Source organism: Cherax quadricarinatus, chromosome 85, assembly GCF_038502225.1.
Source record: "Cherax quadricarinatus isolate ZL_2023a chromosome 85, ASM3850222v1, whole genome shotgun sequence".
Taxonomy (NCBI): domain Eukaryota; kingdom Metazoa; phylum Arthropoda; class Malacostraca; order Decapoda; family Parastacidae; genus Cherax; species Cherax quadricarinatus.
The window spans coordinates 6191831-6215421 of NC_091376.1; the positions used below are offsets into that span (position 1 = coordinate 6191831).

General features: G+C 39.6%; 1 protein-coding gene across 9 annotated transcripts in view; it reads left to right on the forward strand.

Annotated features, from left to right (window-relative positions):
* The window catches only part of LOC128703277 (calcium-activated chloride channel regulator 1), a 482928-nt gene that overhangs the window by 317839 nt on the left and 141498 nt on the right, over positions 1-23591 (forward strand). For 8 of the 9 annotated variants that reach the window (XM_070103296.1, XM_070103298.1, XM_070103299.1 and 5 more), the window contains 3 exons: positions 17804-17998; positions 21642-21792; positions 23306-23436. In XM_070103296.1, the coding sequence (XP_069959397.1) occupies positions 17804-17998; positions 21642-21792; positions 23306-23436 (477 nt within the window). The remainder of the gene's footprint in view (positions 1-17803; positions 17999-21641; positions 21793-23305; positions 23437-23591) is intronic. The other variant, XM_070103294.1, reaches the window with a different exon arrangement.

Genomic DNA, 23591 nt, shown 5'->3' on the forward strand with positions numbered 1-23591 from the left:
AACATCTGCTACCTACCCCTGACAAGCTCCACTATTAGATTTTGCAGCACAGTGGAACCTCAGTACTCAAGCAGTTCCATACTCGAATTCAGTATTCGAATGCTTTGTTCGGTAAATAAAGCGCTTGGTAGTCAACCGTTTGCTCGGCACTCGACCTGCCAGAACTTTGCTGTAAATTATTGTGTTTCTTCCCATTTTTTAGTGTTTTTTTATATTTGTTTAAATAAGTCACCATGGAGCCTAAGAAGATTAGTGATAACAGCCGACCAAAAAGAAAATTGGTTGGGAAAAATTTGTTCTGTACTCGAACAGATCGGCACTCGAACAGCCTTCTGGAACCAGTTAAGTTCGAGTGCTGAGGTTCCACTATTTACTACTCATCCCTAAACAAACTCATATTTTCAAGCCTCCTAATGTTTCTTTGTGCTTAACAATATTGTATAACATGTAAATCACACATTGTATACTATGCAAAGAAATAAAAAATTTGAATTTGAAAAACTCTGCTGCAAGTCTTCTAACATCTACTAGCCTTTCCAGGTATACTCCCTCTCCTGGAGTATACCTGGAGAGTGTTTCAGGGGTCAGTGCCTCTGCAGCCCATGATAAGGTCCACTGTCAGGTCTCCTAACATCTGCTACCCACCCATGAAAAAAGATATAATAAGTAACATAGCTAGCTAGCTGTTTATTTAATAAAGCAGTTTTCAAACTCTGTGATACTATACCAATTCAAATTCAGATTTTTATTTCTTTTTCTGCAGTATACAGGTAATGTAGTTTACATGTAATAAAATATAGTTAGACATAAAAGAAAGCCACTAACATGTAATACATTTTGGGCAAATAAATCCTAATGCTTAAAGCCTACTTAAGAATTAGACATAGACTATTAAATAGGATTACTTATGCCCCTAAATATGATTTAATATTCTGATCCCCTTCCCTCCTTATCATACATGAATGATACTTGATAAATAACAGTTTCAAATAGTAAATAATGGATTGCAACAAATCAGGTGTTCTAAATGCTGTAGAGTACAGTGGACCCCCGGTTAACAATATTTTTTCACTCCAGAAGTATGTTCAGGTGCCAGTACTGACCGAATTTGTTCCAATAAGGAATATTGTGAAGTAGGTTAGTCCACTTCAGACCCCCAAACATACACGTACAAACGCACTTACATAGATACACTTACATAATTGGTCGCATTCGGAGGTAATCGTTATGCGGGGGTCCACTGTATTTTGAAACCTGTATGAAAATGACTTAGTGAGATGGATGTTGTTGCATGGTTACGAATAAGAGCTCATTACCCATGATATACCTGTGGCTGATACGGAGAGTTTATCAACTTTCATAGCTTGGCATGGAGCCAGGCTTTTCTCTTGATATCCTGTTCAACCAGGCTGTTGCTGTTGGAAGCAGTATTTTTTCATATTTGAGTCACCTTGCCTCGGTAGGAAATGGCAGATGTTTCAATAAAATAATAATTATACACGTTTTATTATTTTTATATATTTTATGAAAAAGAGGATAAATATACAATGTATGATGTAGCACATAATGAAAGTAGTTTGTTAGATTATGTATTGGTGGATAAAAGGTTGATGGGTAGGCTCCAGGATGTACATGTTCATAGAGGGGCAACTGATATATCGGATCATTATTTAGTTGTAGCTACAGTTAGAGTAAGAGGTAGATGGGAAAAGAGGAAGGTGGCAACAACAAGTAAGAGGGAGGTGAAAGTGTAACTAAGGGAGAAGGAAGTTCGGTTGAGATATAAGCGACTATTGGCAGAAAGGTGGGCTAGTGCAAAGATGAGTAGTGGGGGGGTTGAAGAGGGTTGGAATAGTTTTAAAAATGCAGTATTAGAATGTGGGGCAGAAGTTTGTGGTTATAGGAGGGTGGGTGCAGGAGGAAAGAGGAGTGATTGGTGGAATGATGAAGTAAAGGGTGTGATAAAAGAGAAAAAGGTAGCTTATGAGAGGTTTTTACAAAGCAGAAGTGTTATAAGAAGAGCAGAGTATATGGAGAGTAAAAGAAAGGTGAAGAGAGTGGTGAGAGAGTGCAAAAGGAGAGCAGATGATAGAGTGAGAGAGTGCAAAAGGAGAGCAGATGATAGAGTGGGAGAGGCACTGTCAAGAAATTTTAATGAAAATAAGAAAAAATTTTGGAGTGAGTTAAACAAGTTAAGAAAGCCTAGGGAAAGTATGGATTTGTCAGTTAAAAACAGAGTAGGGGATTTAGTAGATGGGGAGATGAAGGTATTAGGTAGATGGCGAGAATATTTTGAGGAACTTTTAAATGTTAAGGAAGAAAGGGAGGCGTTAATTTCATGCACTGGTCAGGGAGGTATACCATCTTTTAGGAGTGAAGAAGAGCAGAATGTAAGTGTAGGGGAGGTACGTGAGGCATTACGTAGAATGAAAAGGGGTAAAGCAGCTGGAACTGATGGGATCATGACAGAAATGTTAAAAGGGGATATAGTGTTGGAGTGGTTGGTACATTTGTTTAAAAAATGTATGAAAGAGGGTAAGGTACCTAGGGATTGGCGGAGAGCATGTATAGTCCCTTTATATAAAGGGAAAGGGGACAAAAGAGATTGTAAAAATTATAGAGGAATAAGTTTACTGAGTATACCAGGAAAAGTGTACGGTAGGGTTATAACTGAAAGAATTAGAGATAAGACAGAATGTAGGATTGCAGATGAGCAAGGAGGTTTCAGAGTGGGTAGGGGATGTGTAGATCAAGTGTTTACATTGAAGCATATATGTGAACAGTATTTAGACAAAGGTAGGGAAGTTTTTATTGCATTTATGGATTTAGAAAAGGCATATGATAGTGGATAGAGGAGCAATGTGGCAGATGTTGCAAGTACAGTGGATCCCCGGTTAACGAACTTTTTTCATTCCAGTAGTATGTTCAGGTGCCAGTACTGACCGAATTTTTTCCCATAAGGAATATTGTGAAGTAGATTAGTCCATTTCAGACCCCCAAACATACATGTACAAATGCACTTACATAAATACACTTACATAATTGGTCGCATTTGGAGGCGATCGTTAAGCGGGGGTCCACTGTATATGGAATAGGTGGTAGGTTACTAAATGCTGTAAAGAGTTTTTAAGAGGATAGTGAGGCTCAGGTTAGGGTGTGTAGAAGAGAGGGAGACTACTTCCTGGTAAAAGTAGGTCTTAGACAGGGATGTGTAATATCACCATGGTTGTTTAATATATTTATAGATGGGGTTGTAAAGGAAGTAAATGCTAGGGTGTTCGGGAGAGGGGTGGGATTAAATTATGGGGAATCAAATTCAAAATGGGAATTGACACCGTTACTTTTTGCTGATGTTACTGTGCTTATGGGAGATTCTAAAGAAAAATTGCAAAGGTTAGTGGATGAGTTTGAGAGTGTGTGTAAAGGTAGAAAGTTGAAAGTGAACATAGAAAAGAGTAAGGTGATGAGGGTATCAAATGATTTAGATAAAGAAAAATTTGATATCAAATTGGGGAGGAGGAGTATGGAAGAAGTGAATGTTTTCAGATACTTGGGAGTTGACGTGTCGGCGGATGGATTTATGAAGGATGAGGTTAATCATAGAATTGATGAGGGAAAAAAGGTGAGTGGTGCGTTGAGGTATATGTGGAGTCAAAAAATGTTATCTATGGAGGCAAAGAAGGGAATGTATGAAAGTATAGTAGTACCAACACTCTTATATGGGTGTGAAGCTTGGGTGGTAAATGCAGCAGCGAGGAGACGGTTGGAGGCAGTGGAGATGTCCTGTCTAAGGGCAATGTGTGGTGTAAATATTATGCAGAAAATTCGGAGTGTGGAAATTAGGAGAAGGTGTGGAGTTAATAAAAGTATTAGTCAGAGGGCAGAAGAGGGGTTGTTGAGGTGGTTTGGTCATTTAGAGAGAATGGATCAAAGTAGAATGACATGGAAAGCATATAAATCTATAGGGGAAGGAAGGCGGGGTAGGGGTCGTCCTCGAAAGGGTTGGAGAGAGGGGGTAAAGGAGGTTTTGTGGGCGAGGGCTTGGACTTCCAGCAAGCGTGCATGAGCGTGTTAGATAGAAGTGAATGGAGACGAATGGTACTTGGGACCTGACAGTCTGTTGGAGTGTGAGCAGGGTAATATTTAGTGAAGGGATTCAGGGAAACCGGTTATTTTCATATAGTCGGACTTGAGTCCTGGAAATGGGAAGTACAATGCCTGCAATTTAAAGGAGGGGTTTGGGATATTGGCAGTTTGGAGGGATATGTTGTGTATCTTTATATGTATATGCTTCTAAACTGTTGTATTCTGAGCACCTCTGCAAAAACAGTGATAATGTGCGAGTGTGGTGAAAGTGTTGAATGATGATGAAAGTATTTTCTTTTTGGGGATTTTCTTTCTTTTTTGGGTCACCCTGCCTCGGTGGGAGACGGCCGACTTGTTGAAAAAAAAAAGTTTTATTATTAAATTTTAAAAGAGAAACTTTTGTTTTTCTTTTTAGGTCACCCTGCCTTGGTGGGATACAGCCAGTTTGTTGAAGACAAAAATGTCGTTTTGGAAAATTGCAACTTTGCAAACATTTGATTGAGATTACAATTAAAATCTGCAGGAATTACATATTGGGTAATTTTTTCTGTATAATATTGTTTATGATTAGGTCTCCTAATCATAAACATATTCATTATAGCTTGGTTCATCTGGCACTTGGTGGGTGTAGTGATAAGGTAAAAGTATGTCTTAGACAGGGATGTGTAATGTCACCATGGTTGTTTAATATATTTATAGATGGGGTTGTAAAGGAAGTAAATGCTAGGGTGTTCGGGAGAGGGGTGGGATTAAATTATGGGGAATCAAATACAAATTGGGAAGTGACACAGTTACTTTTTGCTGATGATACTGTGCTTATGGGAGATTCTAAAGAAAAATTGCAGAGGTTAGTGGATGAATTTGGGAGTGTGTCTAAAGGTAGAAAGTTGAAAGTGAATATAGAAAAGAGTAAGGTGATGAGGGTATCAAATGATTTAGATAAAGAAAAATTGGATATCAAATTGGGGAAGAGGAGTATGGAAGAAGTGAATGTTTTCAGATATTTGGGAGTTGACGTATCAGTGGATGGATTTATGAAGGATGAGGTTAATCATAGAATTGATGAGGGAAAAAAGGTGAGTTGTGCGTTGAGGTATATGTGGAGACAAAGAAGGGAATGTATGAAAGTATGGTGATACCAACACTATTATATGGGTGTGAAGCTTGGGTTGTAAATGCTGCAGCAAGGAGGCGGTTGGAGGCAGTGGAGATGTCTGGTCTAAGGGCAATGTGTAGTGTAAATATTATATAGAAAATTCGGAGTGTGGAAATTAGGAGAAGGTGTGGAGTTAATAAAAGTATTAGAGGGGTTGTTGAGGTGGTTTGGTCATTTAGAGAGAATGGATCAAAGTAGAATGACATGGAGAGCGTATAAATCTGTACGGGAAGGAAGGCGGGGTAGGGGTTGTCCTCGAAAGGGGTGGAGGGAGGGGGTAAAGGAGGTTGTGTGGGTGAGGGGCTTGGATTTCCAGCAAGCATGTGTGAGTGTGTTCGATAGGAGTGAATGGAGATGAATGGTATTTGGGACCTGATGAGCTGTTGGAGTGTGAGCAGGGTAATATTTAGTGAAGGAATTCAGGGAAACCGGTTATTTTATTTAGCCGGACTTGAGTCTGGAAATGGGAAGTACAATGCCTGCACTTTAAAGGAGGGGTTTAGGATATTAACAGTTTGGAGGGATATGTTGTGTATCTTTATATGTATATGCTTCTAAACTGTTGTATTCTGGGCACCTCTGCAAAAACAGTGATTATGTGTGAGTGAGGTGAAAGTGTTGAATGATGATGAAAGTATTTTGTTTTTGGGGATTTTCTTTCTTTTTGGGTCACCCTGCTTCGGTGGGAGATGGCCGACTTGTTGAAAAAAAAAATTATTTTGACATGATACATGATTGTACAAAAGATTATAATAGCTGGGTGCACATGGGTAAAGCCCCTTTCTATACAGAGTATTTTGGGCAAACTGAAAATTAACTTAAGATTAATAAGGCAATAACAATCAAGTTGATAAGTGAGTCATTTGTGCAAAATTTGAGTATCTTTATTCTGGAAAGGTTTTGCCATGCAGTGGCTTCTTCAGTCCAGTGAAGAGAAAAGTGGAAGATGAGGCGGAGTTTGAGTTCATCAGTCCCTCAGTTGATGTGTAGAAATTTATGGACTGAATGCATCGACTGCAGGCTGAGGGACTGATTACCTCAAACTCTTCTTCTTTTTCCACTGTTATTCTTGTATTGGACTGAAGAAGCCATTGCCTGGTGAAACATTTCTTTGATAGAGATTCCCATATGTTTCACAAGTGTCTCATTCTTCAACTTGTGAGTTTTCAAAACTATTTTCATCACATAGGTTTAGTTATATTACCCTCTTTAAATAAAACTTAATCAATTATACCATGATGCCAATAAATGGAATACAAGGTAAAGTCAATAAAAAGTTCTGTAGCTGTGTCAGTTGGCGACTTAGGGGCTTCAACGCCCCATAATTAAAAACAGACGACACACTGTCATAACTTTAACCCTTTCAGGGTCCATGCCATAGATCTATGGGTCCAAACCGTAGATCTACGCCAAAATTCTTAGCGGTGTCAAATTTAGCGTGAGAAGGCTGGTAGGCCTACATCTGAGAGAATGGGTCTGGGTGGTCAGTATGCACACTATAGAAAAAATATGGACGCCCACATGGCACTGTGGGAACACTGCCAAAGTAGCTTTGTTCATCGTGCCTGGCTGCAAGGAAGCTCTCACTCTCCACTCACTCTCTAGGCAAATTCTGACGCTCCTCTTCACAACTTACAGTTCTAAGACTGATGGAAGTGGAGCTGAAGAGGAATTCTATGGTTTTGAACCATGTTGTACCATTGTACCATATGGTACAATGGTACCATATGGTACATTGGTGCCATGTCATAAAATGGTATCATATGGTACAATGTGCCATATGGTACATTGTACCATATGGTACATTGTACCATATGGTACATTATACCATATGGTACATTATACCATATGGTACAGGGTACAGGGACCCTAATGGAAATAAGTCTGTCTGACGAGGACTGTCTAACTTATTTTGGGTTATCCTAGGTTCTCCAAACATATGCTGCTAAGTATGATAATCTATGTAACTTTATTTGTGTATACCTAAATAAACTTACTTACGATGCCACATGCACTTGAGTAAGTTTATTCAGGTGTACATAAATACAATTACATGGATTATTATACATAGGAGCATATGTATAAAATTCTAGGATAACCCAAAAACGTCAGGGTGACTTACTTCCATAGGGATCCTTGTATCTGAACCATATGGTGTCCTGTACTGTATGGTACCCTGTACCATATGATACCCTGTACCATCTAGTACCCTGTACCATCTGGTACCCTGTACCATATAGTACCCTGTACCATATTGTACCCTGTACCATATGGTACCCTGTACCATATGGTACCCTGTGCCATATGGTACCCTGTACCATATAGTACCCTGTGCCATATGGTACCCTGTACCATATGGTACCCTGTGCCATATGGTACCCTGAACCATATGGTACCCTGCACCATATGGTACCTTGCACCATATGATATCCTGTACTGTATGGTACCCTATACCATATAGTACAATGTACCATATAGTACCCTGTAACATATACCATGTACCATATGGTCAGCAGGAGGTGTTGATGCCACCAGGCACTAGCCAAGACTGAGTGACAACGCAAGTCACTGACTCAGCAGTTTCCAAGACAAAGCCATTTGTCATCCACCTCAAGGAACATGTTGAGTGGCTGTACATTTGTAAATGTATGATAGAACATTACTAATATACAACATTTTTGCATATTTTTGTTGTAAACAATTATTGTAAACGAAATAATGATGAAAATATTAGTGTGTTTATTGTGTTGAATACAACAGTACCATATAGTACCATATGGTGCAATGTACCATATGATATTATTGTACTGTATGGTACAATGTACCATATGGTACCATTGCACCATATGGTATCATAAGGTACCATTGCACCATATGGCACCATTGTAACATATGGTACCATTGTACCAAATGGTGCCACTGTACCATATTCTACCATATGGTACCATTGTATCATGTGCCATTGTACCATATGGTACCATTGTACCATATGGTACCACTGTACCATATGGTACAATTGTACTATACAGTACCATTGCACCCTATGGCACCATTGTACCATATGGTACTATATGGTACTGTTGTATTCAACACAATAACCACACTAACATTTTCATCATTTTGTTTACAATAAACTTGTAAACAAGTTTCGTAAGCAATATAATGAAAATTAGTGCAGGTATTGTGTTGAATACAATGAGTGTACACTTATACAATATACATTATATTGGTCTCACAGGCCACAAATGTTACTAGAAAAAGAAAAAAATTAGAAAAGAAGAAAGTATAAAAAACGTAAAATAAAAAAATGTGATTTTGCGGAAGTCACTGATGTTGCCGCCACCCTGTCATTTTGGGTCAACTTCCCGCCGCTGTATCTTGGTAAGTACTGATCAGAATTTTTTTTTTTTTTTTATTACCTTCACATTTTTTTTTTTTTCCCCAACAAGTCGGCCGTCTCCCACCGAGGCAGGGTGACCCAAAAAGAAAGAAAATCCCCAAAAAGAAAATACTTTCATCATCATTCAACACTTTCTCCTCACTCACACATAATCACTGTTTTTGCAGAGGTGCTCAGAATACAACAGTTTAGAAGCATATACATATAAAGATACACAACATATCCCTCCAAACTGCCAATATCCTAAACCCCTCCTTTAACCCTTTCAGGGTCCAAGGCCAAAATCTGAAGTCACGCACCAGTGTCCAAGAAATTTTGAAAAAAAAAAAAATTATTTTTTCTTACAGAATTAAAGAGCATATTTTTGTGAAGGTAATAAAACAAAAAAAATTAGAATCTGATCAGTACTTACCGAGATACAGTGCCAAGAAGTTTGTAGAAAATGATGTGGTGGCGGCAACATCGACGAATTCCACATACGCGTATTATATTATTTTGTTGTTTTAGTTGTTTTTTCTTTTCTTTTCCAATTTTTTTCTATTCCTACTAACATTTGGGGCCTGAGAGACCAATACTGTATATAATTTATATATATAAACTCACTGTATTGAACACAATAACCGCACTAAAGTTATTATCATATTATTGTTTACCACTGTTGTTTATTACAATAAACATGCACAAATATTGTATAATACTAATGTTCTATCATATATTTACATATTTACAATCACTGGACATGGTTTTAGAACTGCTGGAGCTTGTGGAACTCCTTGAAACAAGGCACCATGCACAGAGGCACCTTACATTCCTCACACATAAACCGAGTGTCTTTGCGTCTTTGTTGCCGTCGTTTTGTTTGTGCACAGACAATGCATCTCTTCTGAGCAAATTTCTTTTGAGTTGAAGGAAGCTGTATTATGAAATGATCACCTTCTCTTCTCAAACGCTTGGGTATATTGTGATGAATTCGAGGACCATGTTGTATTGCAGGTGTTGTTACCTGGTACTTCATTATGAGTTGTCTGACAACAGACAAACAAAATTCACCATACGGTGGTCTGTTACCAGTCTTTATTTGGTACATATTATATGCATTCAGCATTGAAATGTCCATGAGATGGAAGAAAAGTTTCATGTACCACTTGTAACTCTTACGAACACAGTCAACAAAACCAATCTGCATGTCACACTTGTCAACCAAGCGCATGTTTTGTGTATAATCAATCACTGTCACTGGTTTTCGAATACGTTCATTAGTCACTCGATCAACTTTGCCACTGTCTTGCATTTCATTACGGTGAATGGTTGTCAACAATGTGACATCTCGTTTGTCATGCCACCGTAATGCCATGATGTCATTGGCAGTAAACACCTGCACGTCATCACCACGAACACCTGCGTTGAGCCTGGGCATATGTTTACGATTAGAACGCACTGTGCCACACACATCTGTCTTGTTCACTCGCATGAAATCACTGAGTAATGGGCTTGTGTACCAGTTATCGGTATATAATGTATGGCCCTTACCAAGATAAGGTGCCATCATGTTTCTCACTACGTCACCTGATATACCCAATAACATCTTGGTATCTTTCAATGTTTTACTACCCGTGTATACAACAATATCCAACACCAGGCCACTGTCACAATCACAGAGTACAAACAATTTTATACCAAAGCGGTTCCTCTTGCTCGGTATATACTGCTTGAATGACAGTCTACCTTTGAACAAAATCAAAGACTCGTCAATTACAAGATTCTTGAATGGATAAAAGTATATCCTGAACTTTTGTTTGAGATACATGAAAACATTTCTAATCTTGTATAACCTGTCACTTCTGTCAGGCCTGGTTTTGTCAGAGAAGTGCAACATACGTAAGAGTAAGATAAACCTGTTCACTGGTATTATTTCACTGAAGGATGGGGTACAAATTAGCCGATCTGTGGACCAGTATGCTTTTATATTATGCTTATAGACGTGAGGCATAAGCATTATTGTTGCAAAAAGCAAATACATTTCTGCAACAGTCGTCTCTTTCCACCTGTGTAGTCTTGACTGTGGTGATAAGATCGTATTTGCCATGGTGTACTGAAAATACTTATTACTTTCCCTGACAATAGTTTCCATCAATGGCTGGTCAAAGAATAATTCAAAGAATTCCAGTTCATTGGCCGTGGTTCCAAGGGGACAGGTAGGTAGAATTCCACTTTGCGAGTCATCAAAGTGGTGAGGGCTGGGAACAAAATTGGGATTTTGCTGCCAATCCCAGATACGGTTTGCTGGTGGATACTGGACATCATAGGCTGGTTGTACGGGTGGTTGTGGCGGGCTGGTGGGTGACGCTCCGCTTTGTCCTTGAACTGACGAGTCAGCAGCGTGGGTTCCCGCGTGGCACAGCGAGTCACGCATGGCGGTGCCACTACCACCACCAGCCCCACTAACACCATCCACTGATGTCTGTGGCCCATCCATGCCAAGTGTAGCCACATCATCCTCACTATCACTACCTAAAACGGGTGTAGGGCCACGGGATGTACTCCGGGATGTACTACGGGATGTACTCCGTCCCCTGGGCATAGCATAGGGTACACTACCCGAGCGCATGCGGCGGCGCACATACCGACGCTTCACTGGTGAATATGTTTCCTCACTATCACTACTCGAATGATCGTCGAGCGCAATAAAATCACAATCCACGTCAGAATCATCGTCATTACTGAAGTCAGAGGCCAGGCCACGGGAAAATATTAGTTTTCTCTTACGTTTAGGAACAACCGACCGTGAGTCACGAGTGCCCACACCAGAGGTAGAAGGTCGAGGATCGTCGGGGTTTTCTGCACTATTATCGATATCCTGGTCATTATTTTCGGTCACTAACTCATCAAAGCCGTAGAATTCGTCTTCATTTCCACTTCCATCAGTGTCAGAACTATCAGACAGGAAGAGGAGAGTCCCAATTTTCCGGGGAGTGAGAGCTGACTTGCGACGAGACATGGTGAACAAGGGTGACTGAGCCGGCGTTCCCACAATGCTATGCAGGCGCCTAGATTTTTTGTTTATGGCGCACACCCACCGCGCAGACCCATTCTCTCATATGTAGGCCTATGAGCGCTTTCGCGCTAAATTTGACGGCGCTAGAATTTTGGCGTAGATCTACGGTTTGGACACTCACCGACCAGCCGTAGATCTACGGGACGGACCCTGAAAGGGTTAAAGTGCAGGCATTGTACTTCCCATTTCCATGATTCAGATCTGGCTATATAAAAATAACTGGTTTCCCTGAATCCCTTCACTAAATATTACCTTGCTCTCATTCCAACAGCTCGTCAGGTCCCAAATACCATTCATCTCCATTCACTCCTATCTAACATGCTCACTCATGCTTGCTGGAAGTCAAAGCCCCTCACCCACACAACCTCCTTTACCCCCTCCCTCCATCCTTTTCGAGGACGACCCCTACCCCGCCAACCTTCCCCTATAGATTTATACGCTCTCCATATCATTCTACTTTGATTCATTCTCTCTAAATGACCAAACCACCTAGACAACCCCTCTTCAGCCCTCTGACTAATACTTTTATTACTCCACACCTTTTTCTAATTTCCACACTCTTAGTTCTCTGCCTAATATTTACACCACACATTGCTCTTAGACAGGACACCTCCACTGCCTCCAACCGCCTCCTTGCTGCAACATTTACAACCCAAGCTTCACACCCATATAAGAGTGTTGGTTGTTAGGTAAGACACATATGCAACAGTTAGACAACTTTATTCCGAAACGTTTTGCCTACACAGTAGGCTTCTTCAGTCGAATACAGAAAGTAGGCAGGAACAGTATTCGACTGAAGAAGCCTACTGTGTAGGCGAAACGTTTCGGAATAAAGTTGTCTAACTGTTGCATATGTGTCTTACCTAACAACCTGTCGGTATTGTGTACCATTTTGATGTTCAAGAGTGTTGGTACCACTATACTTTCATACATTCCCTTCTTTGCCTCCATAGATAATGTTTTTTGTCTCCACATATACCTCAATGCATCATTTACTTTTTTCCTTCAGCAATTCTATGATTAACCTCATCCTTCATACATCCATCCGCTGACACGTCAACTCCCAAATATCTGAAAACATTCACTTCTTCCATACTCCATCTCTCCAATTTGATATCCAATTTTTCTTTATCTAAATCATTTGATACCCTCATCACCTTACTCTTATATATGTTCACTTTCAACTTTCTACCTTTACACTATATTTTAGAAAAGAATTCTTGTAAAAAAAAAAAAAAAAAGTGGCTAAATGTTATTTACAGTGAGCAAAGTCAGAGTGACTATCAATATTTTAATGGCTTGCATATTAACCCTTTCAGGGTCCGTCCCGTAGATCTACGGCTGGTCGGTGAGTGTCCAAACCGTAGATCTATGCCAAAATTCTAGCGCCGTCAAATTTAGCGCGAAAGCGCTCATAGGCCTACATATGAGAGAATGGGTCTGCGCCGTGGGTGTGCGCCATAAACAAAAAATCTAGGCGCCTGCATAGCATTGTGGGAACGCCGGCTCAGTCACCCTTGTTCACCATGCCTCGTCGCAAGTCAGCTCTCACTCCCCGGAAAATTGGGACTCTCCTCTTCCTGTCTGATAGTTCTGACACTGATGGAAGTGGAAATGAAGACGAATTCTACGGCTTTGATAAGTTAGTGACTGAAAATAATGACCAGGATATCGATAATAGTGCAGAAAACCCCGACGATCCTCGACCTTCTACCTCTGGTGTGGGCACTCGTGACTCACCGTCGGGTGTTCCTAAACATAAGAGAAAACTAATATTTTCCCGTGGCCTGGCCTCTGACTTCAGTAATGACGATGATTCTGACGTGGATTGTGATTTTATTGCGCTCGACGATCATTCGAGTAGTGATAGTGAGGAAACATATTCACCAGTGAAGCGTCAGTATGTCCGCCGCCGCATGCGCTCGGGTAGTGTACCCTATGCTGTGCCCAGGGGACGGAGTACATCCCAGAGTACATCCCGGAGTACATCCCATGGCCCTACACCCGTTTTAGGTAGTGATAGTGAGGATGATGTGGCTACACTTGGCATGGATGGGCCACAGACATCAGTGGATGGTGTTAGTGGGGCTGGTGGTAGTGGCACCGCCATGCGTGACTCGCTGTGCCACGCGGGAATCCACGCTGCTGACTCGTCAGTTCAAGGACAAAGAGGAGCATCACCCACCAGCCCGCCGCAACCACCCGTACAACCAGCCTATGATGTCCAGTATCCACCAGCAAACCGTATCTGGGATTGGCAGCAAAATCCCAATTTTGTTCCCAGCCCTCGCCACTTTGATGACTCGCAAAGTGGAATTCTACCTACCTGTCCCCTTGGAACCACGGCCAATGAACTGGAATTCTTTGAATTATTCTTTGACCAGCCATTGATGGAAATTATTGTCAGGGAAAGTAATAAGTATTTTCAGTACACCATGGCAAATACGATCTTATCACCACAGTCAAGACTACACAGGTGGAAAGAGACGACTGTTGCAGAAATGTATTTGCTTTTTGCAACAATAATGCTTATGCCTCACGTCTATAAGCATAATATAAAAGCATACTGGTCCACAGATTGGCTAATTTGTACCCCATCCTTCAGTGAAATAATACCAGTGAACAGGTTTATCTTACTGTTACGTATGTTGCACTTCTCTGACAAAACCAGGCCTGACAGAAGTGACAGGTTATACAAGATTAGAAATGTTTTCATGTATCTCAAACAAAAGTTCAGGATATACTTTTATCCATTCAAGAATCTTGTAATTGACGAGTCTTTGATTTTGTTCAAAGGTAGACTGTCATTCAAGCAGTATATACCGAGCAAGAGGAACCGCTTTGGTATAAAATTGTTTGTACTCTGTGATTGTGACAGTGGCCTGGTGTTGGATATTGTTGTATACACAGGTAGTAAAACATTGAAAGATACCAAGATGTTATTGGGTATATCAGGTGACGTAGTGAGAAACATGATGGCACCTTATCTTGGTAAGGGCCATACATTATATACCGATAACTGGTACACAAGCCCATTACTCAGTGATTTCATGCGAGTGAACAAGACAGATGTGTGTGGCACAGTGCGTTCTAATCGTAAACATATGCCCAGGCTCAACGCAGGTGTTCGTGGTGATGACGTGCAGGTGTTTACTGCCAATGACATCATGGCATTACGGTGGCATGACAAACGAGATGTCACATTGTTGACAACCATTCACCATAATGAAATGCAAGACAGTGGCAAAGTTGATCGAGTGACCAATGAACGTATTCGAAAACCAGTGACAGTGATTGATTATACACAAAACATGCGCTTGGTTGACAAGTGTGACATGCAGATTGGTTTTGTTGACTGTGTTCGTAAGAGTTACAAGTGGTACATGAAACTTTTCTTCCATCTCATGGACATTTCAATGCTGAATGCATATAATATGTACCAAATAAAGACTGGTAACAGACCACCGTATGGTGAATTTTGTCTGTCTGTTGTCAGACAACTCATAATGAAGTACCAGGCAACAACACCTGCAATACAACATGGTCCTCGAATTCATCACAATATACCCAAGCGTTTGAGGAGGGAAGGTGATCATTTCATAATACAGCTTCCTTCAACTCAAAAGAAATTTGCTCAGAAGAGATGCATTGTCTGTGCACAAACAAAACGACGGCAACAAAGACGCAAAGACACTCGGTTTATGTGTGAGGAATGTAAGGTGCCTCTGTGCATGGTGCCTTGTTTCAAGGAGTTCCACAAGCTCCAGCAGTTCTAAAACCATGTCCAGTGATTGTAAATATGTAAATATATGATAGAACATTAGTATTATACAATATTTGTGCATGTTTATTGTAATAAACAACAGTGGTAAACAATAATATGATAATAACTTTAGTGCGGTTATTGTGTTCAATACAGTGAGTATATATATATCAATTATATACAGTATTGGTCTCTCAGGCCCCAAATGTTAGTAGGAATAGAAAAAAATTGGAAAAGAAAAGAAAAAACAACTAAAACAACAAAATAATATAATACGCGTATGTGGAATTCGTCGATGTTGCCGCCACCACATCATTTTCTACAAACTTCTTGGCACTGTATCTCGGTAAGTACTGATCAGATTCTAATTTTTTTTGTTTTATTACCTTCACAAAAATATGCTCTTTAATTCTGTAAGAAAAAATAAATTTTTTTTTTTTCAAAATTTCTTGGACACTGGTGCGTGACTTCAGATTTTGGCCTTGGACCCTGAAAGGGTTAATATAGTTTCATGCAATTATTGTTCATATTTTTTGATATGGACAATTTTTTCCCACTCTTACATAAAGTGCAAGTTAAAAAAAATCCATAGAAAATATTATTTTTATTGCAGGGGTAATTCTATTATTTTTTTATTTGGAGGTTTTAGGGGTGGCTATCTGGTTGATGGGATGGGGGGTAAAACTCTGCACTTCCAGAGAAAGAGCACCCACTCCCGGCACGGGGAGGCAGTGACGAAAAATAATGATGTGAGACTCATCCGAGGCCTCGCAATCAGAATGAGTACACTTTAAATCCTATAACGAGGATCAATTGGAGGGCAAGTCTGGTGCCAGCAGCCACGGTAATTCCAGCTCCAATAGCGTATATTAGTGTTGTTGCGGTTAAAAAGCTCGTAGTTGGTTTATTTAATGTACATATAATATCTTTTTTTTCTATATAGTAGTATGTCACTGACATAGTGACATACTACTATATAGAAAGCCGCTTGTTATGCAGAGCATTTCGGGCAGATTAGGTCAATTTTGTCGCAGGATATGACCCACACCATTTGACCAACACCCAGGTACCTATTTTACTGATGGGTGAACATGGACAACAGGTGTAAAGAAACATGCCCAATGTTTCCACCTTTGCTGGAAATCAAACCCAGACAAATAACAGTGTTCTTTCTCTGGAAATGCAGAGTTCTGTATCACCCCTCCTCCCTTTCCCCATCCTTTCAGCCAGATAGCCACCTCCTGAAGTCTCCGAATAAAAAAAATCTATAACCACCCTTGCCCACCATGCATGCTAGAAATATGTAAATTAGATAATCATTGTTTTAAGACTTTTTTGCAGTCACTTAAAATTGTAAATTATACTAATTGTAGTACTGTTGTTTATTATGTGCTGTCTCACTACTATAAATCTTACTAATTATAAAAAAATTTTGGCCACATCACTTTAGTAATAAGGTAAAATTGTGAATACAGTAATTAAAATTTATCACTCTATTACCTTTGCCTAGTTTTAAGTAATCTGTAAATGTTAGGATTTTTTTTTTTTTTTTTTATTATCACACTGGCCGATTCCCACCAAGGCAGGGTGGCCCGAAAAAGAAAAACTTTCACCATCATTCACTCCATCACTGTCTTGCCAGAAGGGTGATTTACACTACAGTTTTTAAACTGCAACATTAACACCCCTCCTTCAGAGTGCAGACACTGTACTTCCCATCTCCAGGACTCAAGTCCGGCCTGCCGGTTTCCCTGAACCCCTTCATAAATGTTACTTTGCTCACACTCCAACAGCACGTCAAGTATTAAAAACCATTTGTCTCCATTCACTCCTATCAAACACGCTGAAATGCCCTGGCATGTTAGTGGCTTTCTTTGTACTTAATATCACTTTATAAAGTGTAGATCACACATTGTAACCTTTGCAAAGAAATAAAATTTGTTTGTTGGTATATATATTAGCAACAATGAAATTGGTGAAATATTGTGCCTGAATGAATTCCATGGTTCCTGTATAGTTTCATCATAACTGAGTAGAGTCATTGAGTGTTTGGTTAGTGCCAGGCACTGTATGTCTTGTGTAAAGTGCTGAAAATCCAGCAGCACCATATTGTTAGGTATATGTAGCTTTATATATTTTGTGGTTATTTTCGTGGCATTTCTAGATACCCATGTACAACATTAGCTGGAAACTGAGATGTGGTTATATCATCAAAGGTGTTTGTAGTTGTCAGATATTTTGAAAAATAGAAGTTTTTGTTATTTTTTATCTTCACTGTACGGTATAGGTAATTAAAATATTGACAACTGTTCATTGTTAACCTTTCTGCATTTCTTTTTGTAGGAATCCCCCAACGGAAAGATACGTGGACCCAGATATACAAATAATACAACATGCTGATGCTAATTATGCCTTAGTACTTGACTACTCGGGCAGCATGAATGACCACTATCGTATTCACAAGCTTCGGAAAACAGCACGACGTTGGATCTTACATGAAGTGACTGCTGGCAGCTATGTGGCAATCATAAAATTCAAGCAAGTCAAAATAATTTATTTTAGCCTATATTGTTAATTTTACAGCCTCGCCTCACTTAGTGACGTACTCGTTTACCAACGTCTCAGACTTACGTCGGGCTTTCTGACCAGTATTTATACCTACATAATGTATATTAGAGCTGATTTCCTCTCTCCTGTTTATTTTAATATACAGTACACTACTGTATAAACATTTAAAAATATACCAGAAATGTTATAAATGGTGCAGAGGTGACATTAAAACAATATCAAAGAAGGTTGAAACAAAATCACTACCATTATAGTATGCTCTTCACTTAGTGGTGAATTTATTTAACGACATGGTCTTAGGAATGGAACTTCGTCATTAAGTGAGGAAAGGCTGTACGTATTTGGAAATGTTCGGTAATTTTTCTGGATGATCACTAGTGAGTTGAGTGGTCATAGATTGGGCCTCATTTAGCAATTGGAGGATAATTTTCTCCAGTCCCTCCACTGAATGACCCCAAATAGGTTTAGCATGTCATAAAATGTTTGTTGGTTAAGATAAGATTTGTTTGGATTTTTAACACAGGGAAGGGTTAACCACTAAAAATAACTCGAGAAAGTCAGCATATGATCGAGGACTGTCTTGTTTCTATTGGGGTCATTTTAAACTTGTCTCCCAGGATGCAACCCACAATAGTCAACTAATACCCAAGTACCTACTTGATGCTAAGTGAACAGGGACATCCTGATAGGCAACACTCTCGCCTCACACACGGTGGTTCAATCCCCGGCAAGGGTGGAAACATTGGGCATGTTTCCTTACACTGACTGTCCCATTCACCTAACAAGTAAATAGGTACCTGGGTGTTAGTTGACTGATGTGAATTTCATCCTGGGGGATAAGATTGAGGACCCCAATGGAAATAAGACAGTCCCTCGATGATGCATTGCATTTTTTTGGGTTATCCTGGGCGACTCGCCCTATGTTTACCTGGACCTGGAGTTTACCTGGAGAGAGTTCCGGGGGTCAACGCCCCCGCGGCCCGGTCTGTGACCGGGGTTAAAAGTCTGAACAAAATCTTATCTTATGCCTTGAGGTGACTAACACCCAGGTACCTATTTACTGCTAGGTGAACAGGTACAGCAGGTGTAAGAAAACATGCCCAACATTTCCACCCAGATTACACTGTATTGAGGTGTAGTTCAATCAATCACTCAATCAATTAAGTTTATTCTCTATAGAGAATAAAATTGATTGCGGTGTTTATAGATTTTGGTTATTGTGTGGTTTACATGTAATAAAATACTAATTACAGAGGGGACCACTAGGACACCTAGCATGGCTAGGCATTTCAGGCAAACTTAGATTAATTCTTAACCCTAAATTATTACAAATTATGGAGTAAGTTGACTAAATACTAAGTGACTAAATACTAGTTTGTGAGTTTAGCAATGTGAATGCTTTTGTTTTGGCACAATACATAGTTTCTATATTGGAGTATCACAGGCCATCTTATGACTAGTTACGAATCATTATTTTAAGATTAAGATTCGTATTTCTGTGCTTATAGTCAAATGGGTGAGTGAGTGAGTGTAAGCGTGAACCTCCAGGTGGTTTTTATGTAGTTAGTTGACGGGGTGTATCAGGGAGATAAGATGTTTTCTAACGGTAATTTTGAAGGTGATGGATGTGTCTGCAGTTCTAGAGTTTTCGGGTAGGGTGTTCCAGATTTTAGGGCCTTTGACATACATTGAATTTTTGTAAAGATTTAGTCGGACACGGGGAATGTCGTAGTTGGCACCTCTCCACATGTCCCAGGCACAACTGGGAGCAGGGCTTATGAGACACATGCATCATAGCCCATAAAAAAGTAGCAGCAACAACCTCCCAGGTCATTATATTACAATTCTGCATTTTTCTTGGTTATACTTCTCAGATACATTCTTCTTTAGTATATGTTTACTTAGTATAAGTGTGAAGAGTTCCTATATGCTTATTTATAGTCAGGAAATGTGGCTTATATTTTTACCAGTGTTGACGGACCTAACTGATGTTGCCTTTGACATTTTGTGTATTTACATCTTTTGTTTGTTTTAGCATTATCAAATGTGTTTATTTTTGGTATATGTTCATATGGTATTAGTGTGTTGAGTTTCTTCATGGTTGGTACAATTTGATAAGGAAATATGGCTTTTATTTTTATGTGTACTTAGTATTGAGCTGATAAAACCTGCTATATCCAGCTCAGCCCAGTAGGGCCACATCAACTTTTTCTACACACTTTCATGTCAATAAGTGATGTCTGCTACAACTTTTTGAGGTCCCAAGACTGTAACCCTATTTTTCCCCAAGTCGTCTTCACTTTATGGTTGGGTCACCACATGGAGGAGACCTGGGCCAGGATGTACTGGCTAACCTACCTGTATCTTCACTTTACATAATGCTACTGTATTTTTTCATTTTCTTTTTTTTAACATGTAAGCTGTTTCTCACTGAGGCAGGGTGATCCAAAAACAAAGAAAAACCCAAAAAGAAAATAACTTTCATCATCATTAAACACTTTCACCATCACCCACACATAATCACTGTCTTTGCAGAGGCACTCACACACAACAGCTTAGATGTCCCTCCAAATTGCTACTATCCCAAACCCCTCCTTTAAAGTGTAGGCATTGTACCTCCCATTTCCAGGACTTAAGTCTGGCTAACTGGTTTCCCTGATTCTCTTCACAAAATATTACCCTGCTCACACTCCTACAGCTCGTCAGGTCCCAAAAGCCACTCGTCTCAATTCACTCCTATCTAACACGCTCACGTACACTTGCTGGAAGTCCAGGCCCCTCGCCCACAAAACCTCCTTTACCCCCTCCCTCCAACCTTTTCAGGGATGACCCCTACCCTGCCTTCCTTCTACAAATTTATACACTCTCTAAGTCATTCTGCTTTGTTCCATTCTCCTTAAATGACCAAACTACCTCCACAGCCTCTCTTCAGCTCTCTGACACACTACTAATTCTCTGCATAATATTTACACCACACATTGCTCTTAGACACGACATCTCCACTGCCTCCAGCCGCCTCCTTGCTACAGTATTTACAACCCAAGCTTCACACCCGTATAATAGTGTTGGTACCACTATATTCTCGTACATTCTCTTCTTTGTCTCCCCAGATACCTCAATGCACCACTCACCTTTTTTCCTTCATCAATTCTATGATTAACCTCATCCTTCATAAACCCATTTGCTGACAAGTCAATTCCCAAATATCTGAAAACATTCACTTCTTCCATACTCCCTCCCTTCAGTGTTATATCCAGTTTTTCTTTATCTAAATCCTTTGATACCCTCATCACCTTACTCTTATCTATGTTCACTTTCAACTTTCTACATTAACACACCCTCCCAAATTTGTCCACTAACCTTTGCAACTTTTCTTTAGAATCCTCAAAAGCACAGTATTATCAGCAAAAAGTAATTTTCATGTGGTTTTCATATTTTCATATGGTAAAGTACGTATTTTTCATATGGCAACAATTTCCAGAAAAATGTTTCCTGCGTTCTATATAGGAAATGTTTATAAATGCATACTGGTGATATATTGTGCTGATGCAAGTCAGTTTTTTTGTATAAATTCGACTTGTGTGATAGGTAATAGTAGAAATTTCTAATACAGCCAAAGGGCCAGCCTGGTGCATCGTTTGATGCAGATCACTGATGATGCTTCGAGAAAAATCCTTGCAGACTCAATAGAGACAAAAGCAGATGGTGGGACAAGTATTGGAGCAGGACTGTATGTGGCTGTTAAGAAGGTGGGTACAGATAAAGTGAGTAAGTGTGATAAAGTTTTACTTCAATTGACTTGATAGCCAGTGCTTGCTGGCATCATAATAATAATACTGTAATAATAATAATAATAATAATAATAATAATAATAATAATATAGGGAAATAACAACAATAGTACTGTAAAATACTACTACTACCACTGCCACTACTGCTTTAACTATAGCCACTACTACTACCAGTATGTACTACTATCACTAATACTACTAACATTTACCACATATACTGCTACTACTATCACTGCTAGTGATAAGAGGGAATAAAAAAAAACAAGAACTAGTAAGAAAAAGAAGAAAACCCAGAGGGGTGTGTATATATATGCTTGTACATGTATGTGTAGTGTGACCTAAGTATAAGCAGAAGTAGCAAGACATACCTAAAATCTTGCATGTTTGTGAGAAAAAAAAAACACCAGCAATCCTACCATCATGTAAAATAATTACAGGTTTCATAAATAGCAAAAAGGCATAATACCGTGGCTGGAACACTACATAAATAACCTGCATGTAGGAGAGAGAGGCTTAAGACGATGTTTTGGTCTGATTTGAACCATTTACAAAGTCACACTAACAAAAAGGAGAGAAGGAGGGAGTAGATATAGGCCAGCAGACAGGCACGGGACATGAGAGATGGTAGGAAAGGAAGAATAGTAGTAGTAGAAGTAGTGGAGTCAAAGACTAAGAAAGAGGAGCACTGCAAGGGAGCTAGGGGCCCACAAAGGGTAGGAACAAGAACACTCACTTGGCAGGACAGTACCTCCCTGGGCAGTTGCTGTCTACCAACCTACTACCTAGATTACAAAAAATATCACGGTATATAGAGGAGTTTTATAAGAGAGATTACTGTATTAACTTTTTTTTTAACATAATGGCTGTCTCCCAAAGGCAAGGTGGCCTGTAAAATAAGAAATGTAAAGTTTTATTTTTTTTTATAATTAGTAATTTATAGAGAAGAGATTACTAGCTCCTTGCTCCCAGCATTTTAGCCGCCTCTTATGACACACATGGCTTACTGAGGAAGATAAGATAAGATAAGATTTCATTCGGATTTTTAACCCCGGAGGGTTAGCCACCCAGGATAACCCAAGAAAGTCAGTGTGTCATCGAGGACTGTCTAACTTATTTCCATTGGGGTCCTTAATCTTGTCCCCCAGGATGCGACCCACACCAGTCGACTAACACCCAGGTACCTATTTGCTGCTAGGTGAACAGGACAACAGGTGTAAGGAAACGTGTCGAATGTTTCCACCCGCCGGGAATCGAACCCGGGCCCTCCGTGTGTGAAGCGGGAGCTTTAGCCACCAGGCCACCGGATTCTTCTCTACTTCCCCATTGAGATATTGTATTAATATAACTCAAAATATTTCTCTAATGTGATTAACCTTTTTTAAATAAAGTTTCCTAAAAACTATAAAAAAAAAAAATTCTTTAATAACATAAAATAGCATACTCAGTGTAAAGAATTAACATTAATAACTATTTTATATTATCTGCAGATTTTGGCAGGTGTGAAGAACCCAGTTATACTGCTCATTACTGATGGTGAGGAAAATGAAAATCCCAGAATTAAAGACATCCTGCAGAATGTCTTGGACTCTGGTGTGCGCGTCATTACAGTGGCTTTTGGGTGAATACTTTTCTTAGTTTTTCAACTTTTTAAATTGCATAACTGAAGATCACTGAACAAAAATGAAGTATTAATTCTTTCAATAAACTGGCCATATCCCACTGAGGCAGGGTGACCCAAAAAGAAAAACAAAAGTTTCTCTTTTTTTTAAATTT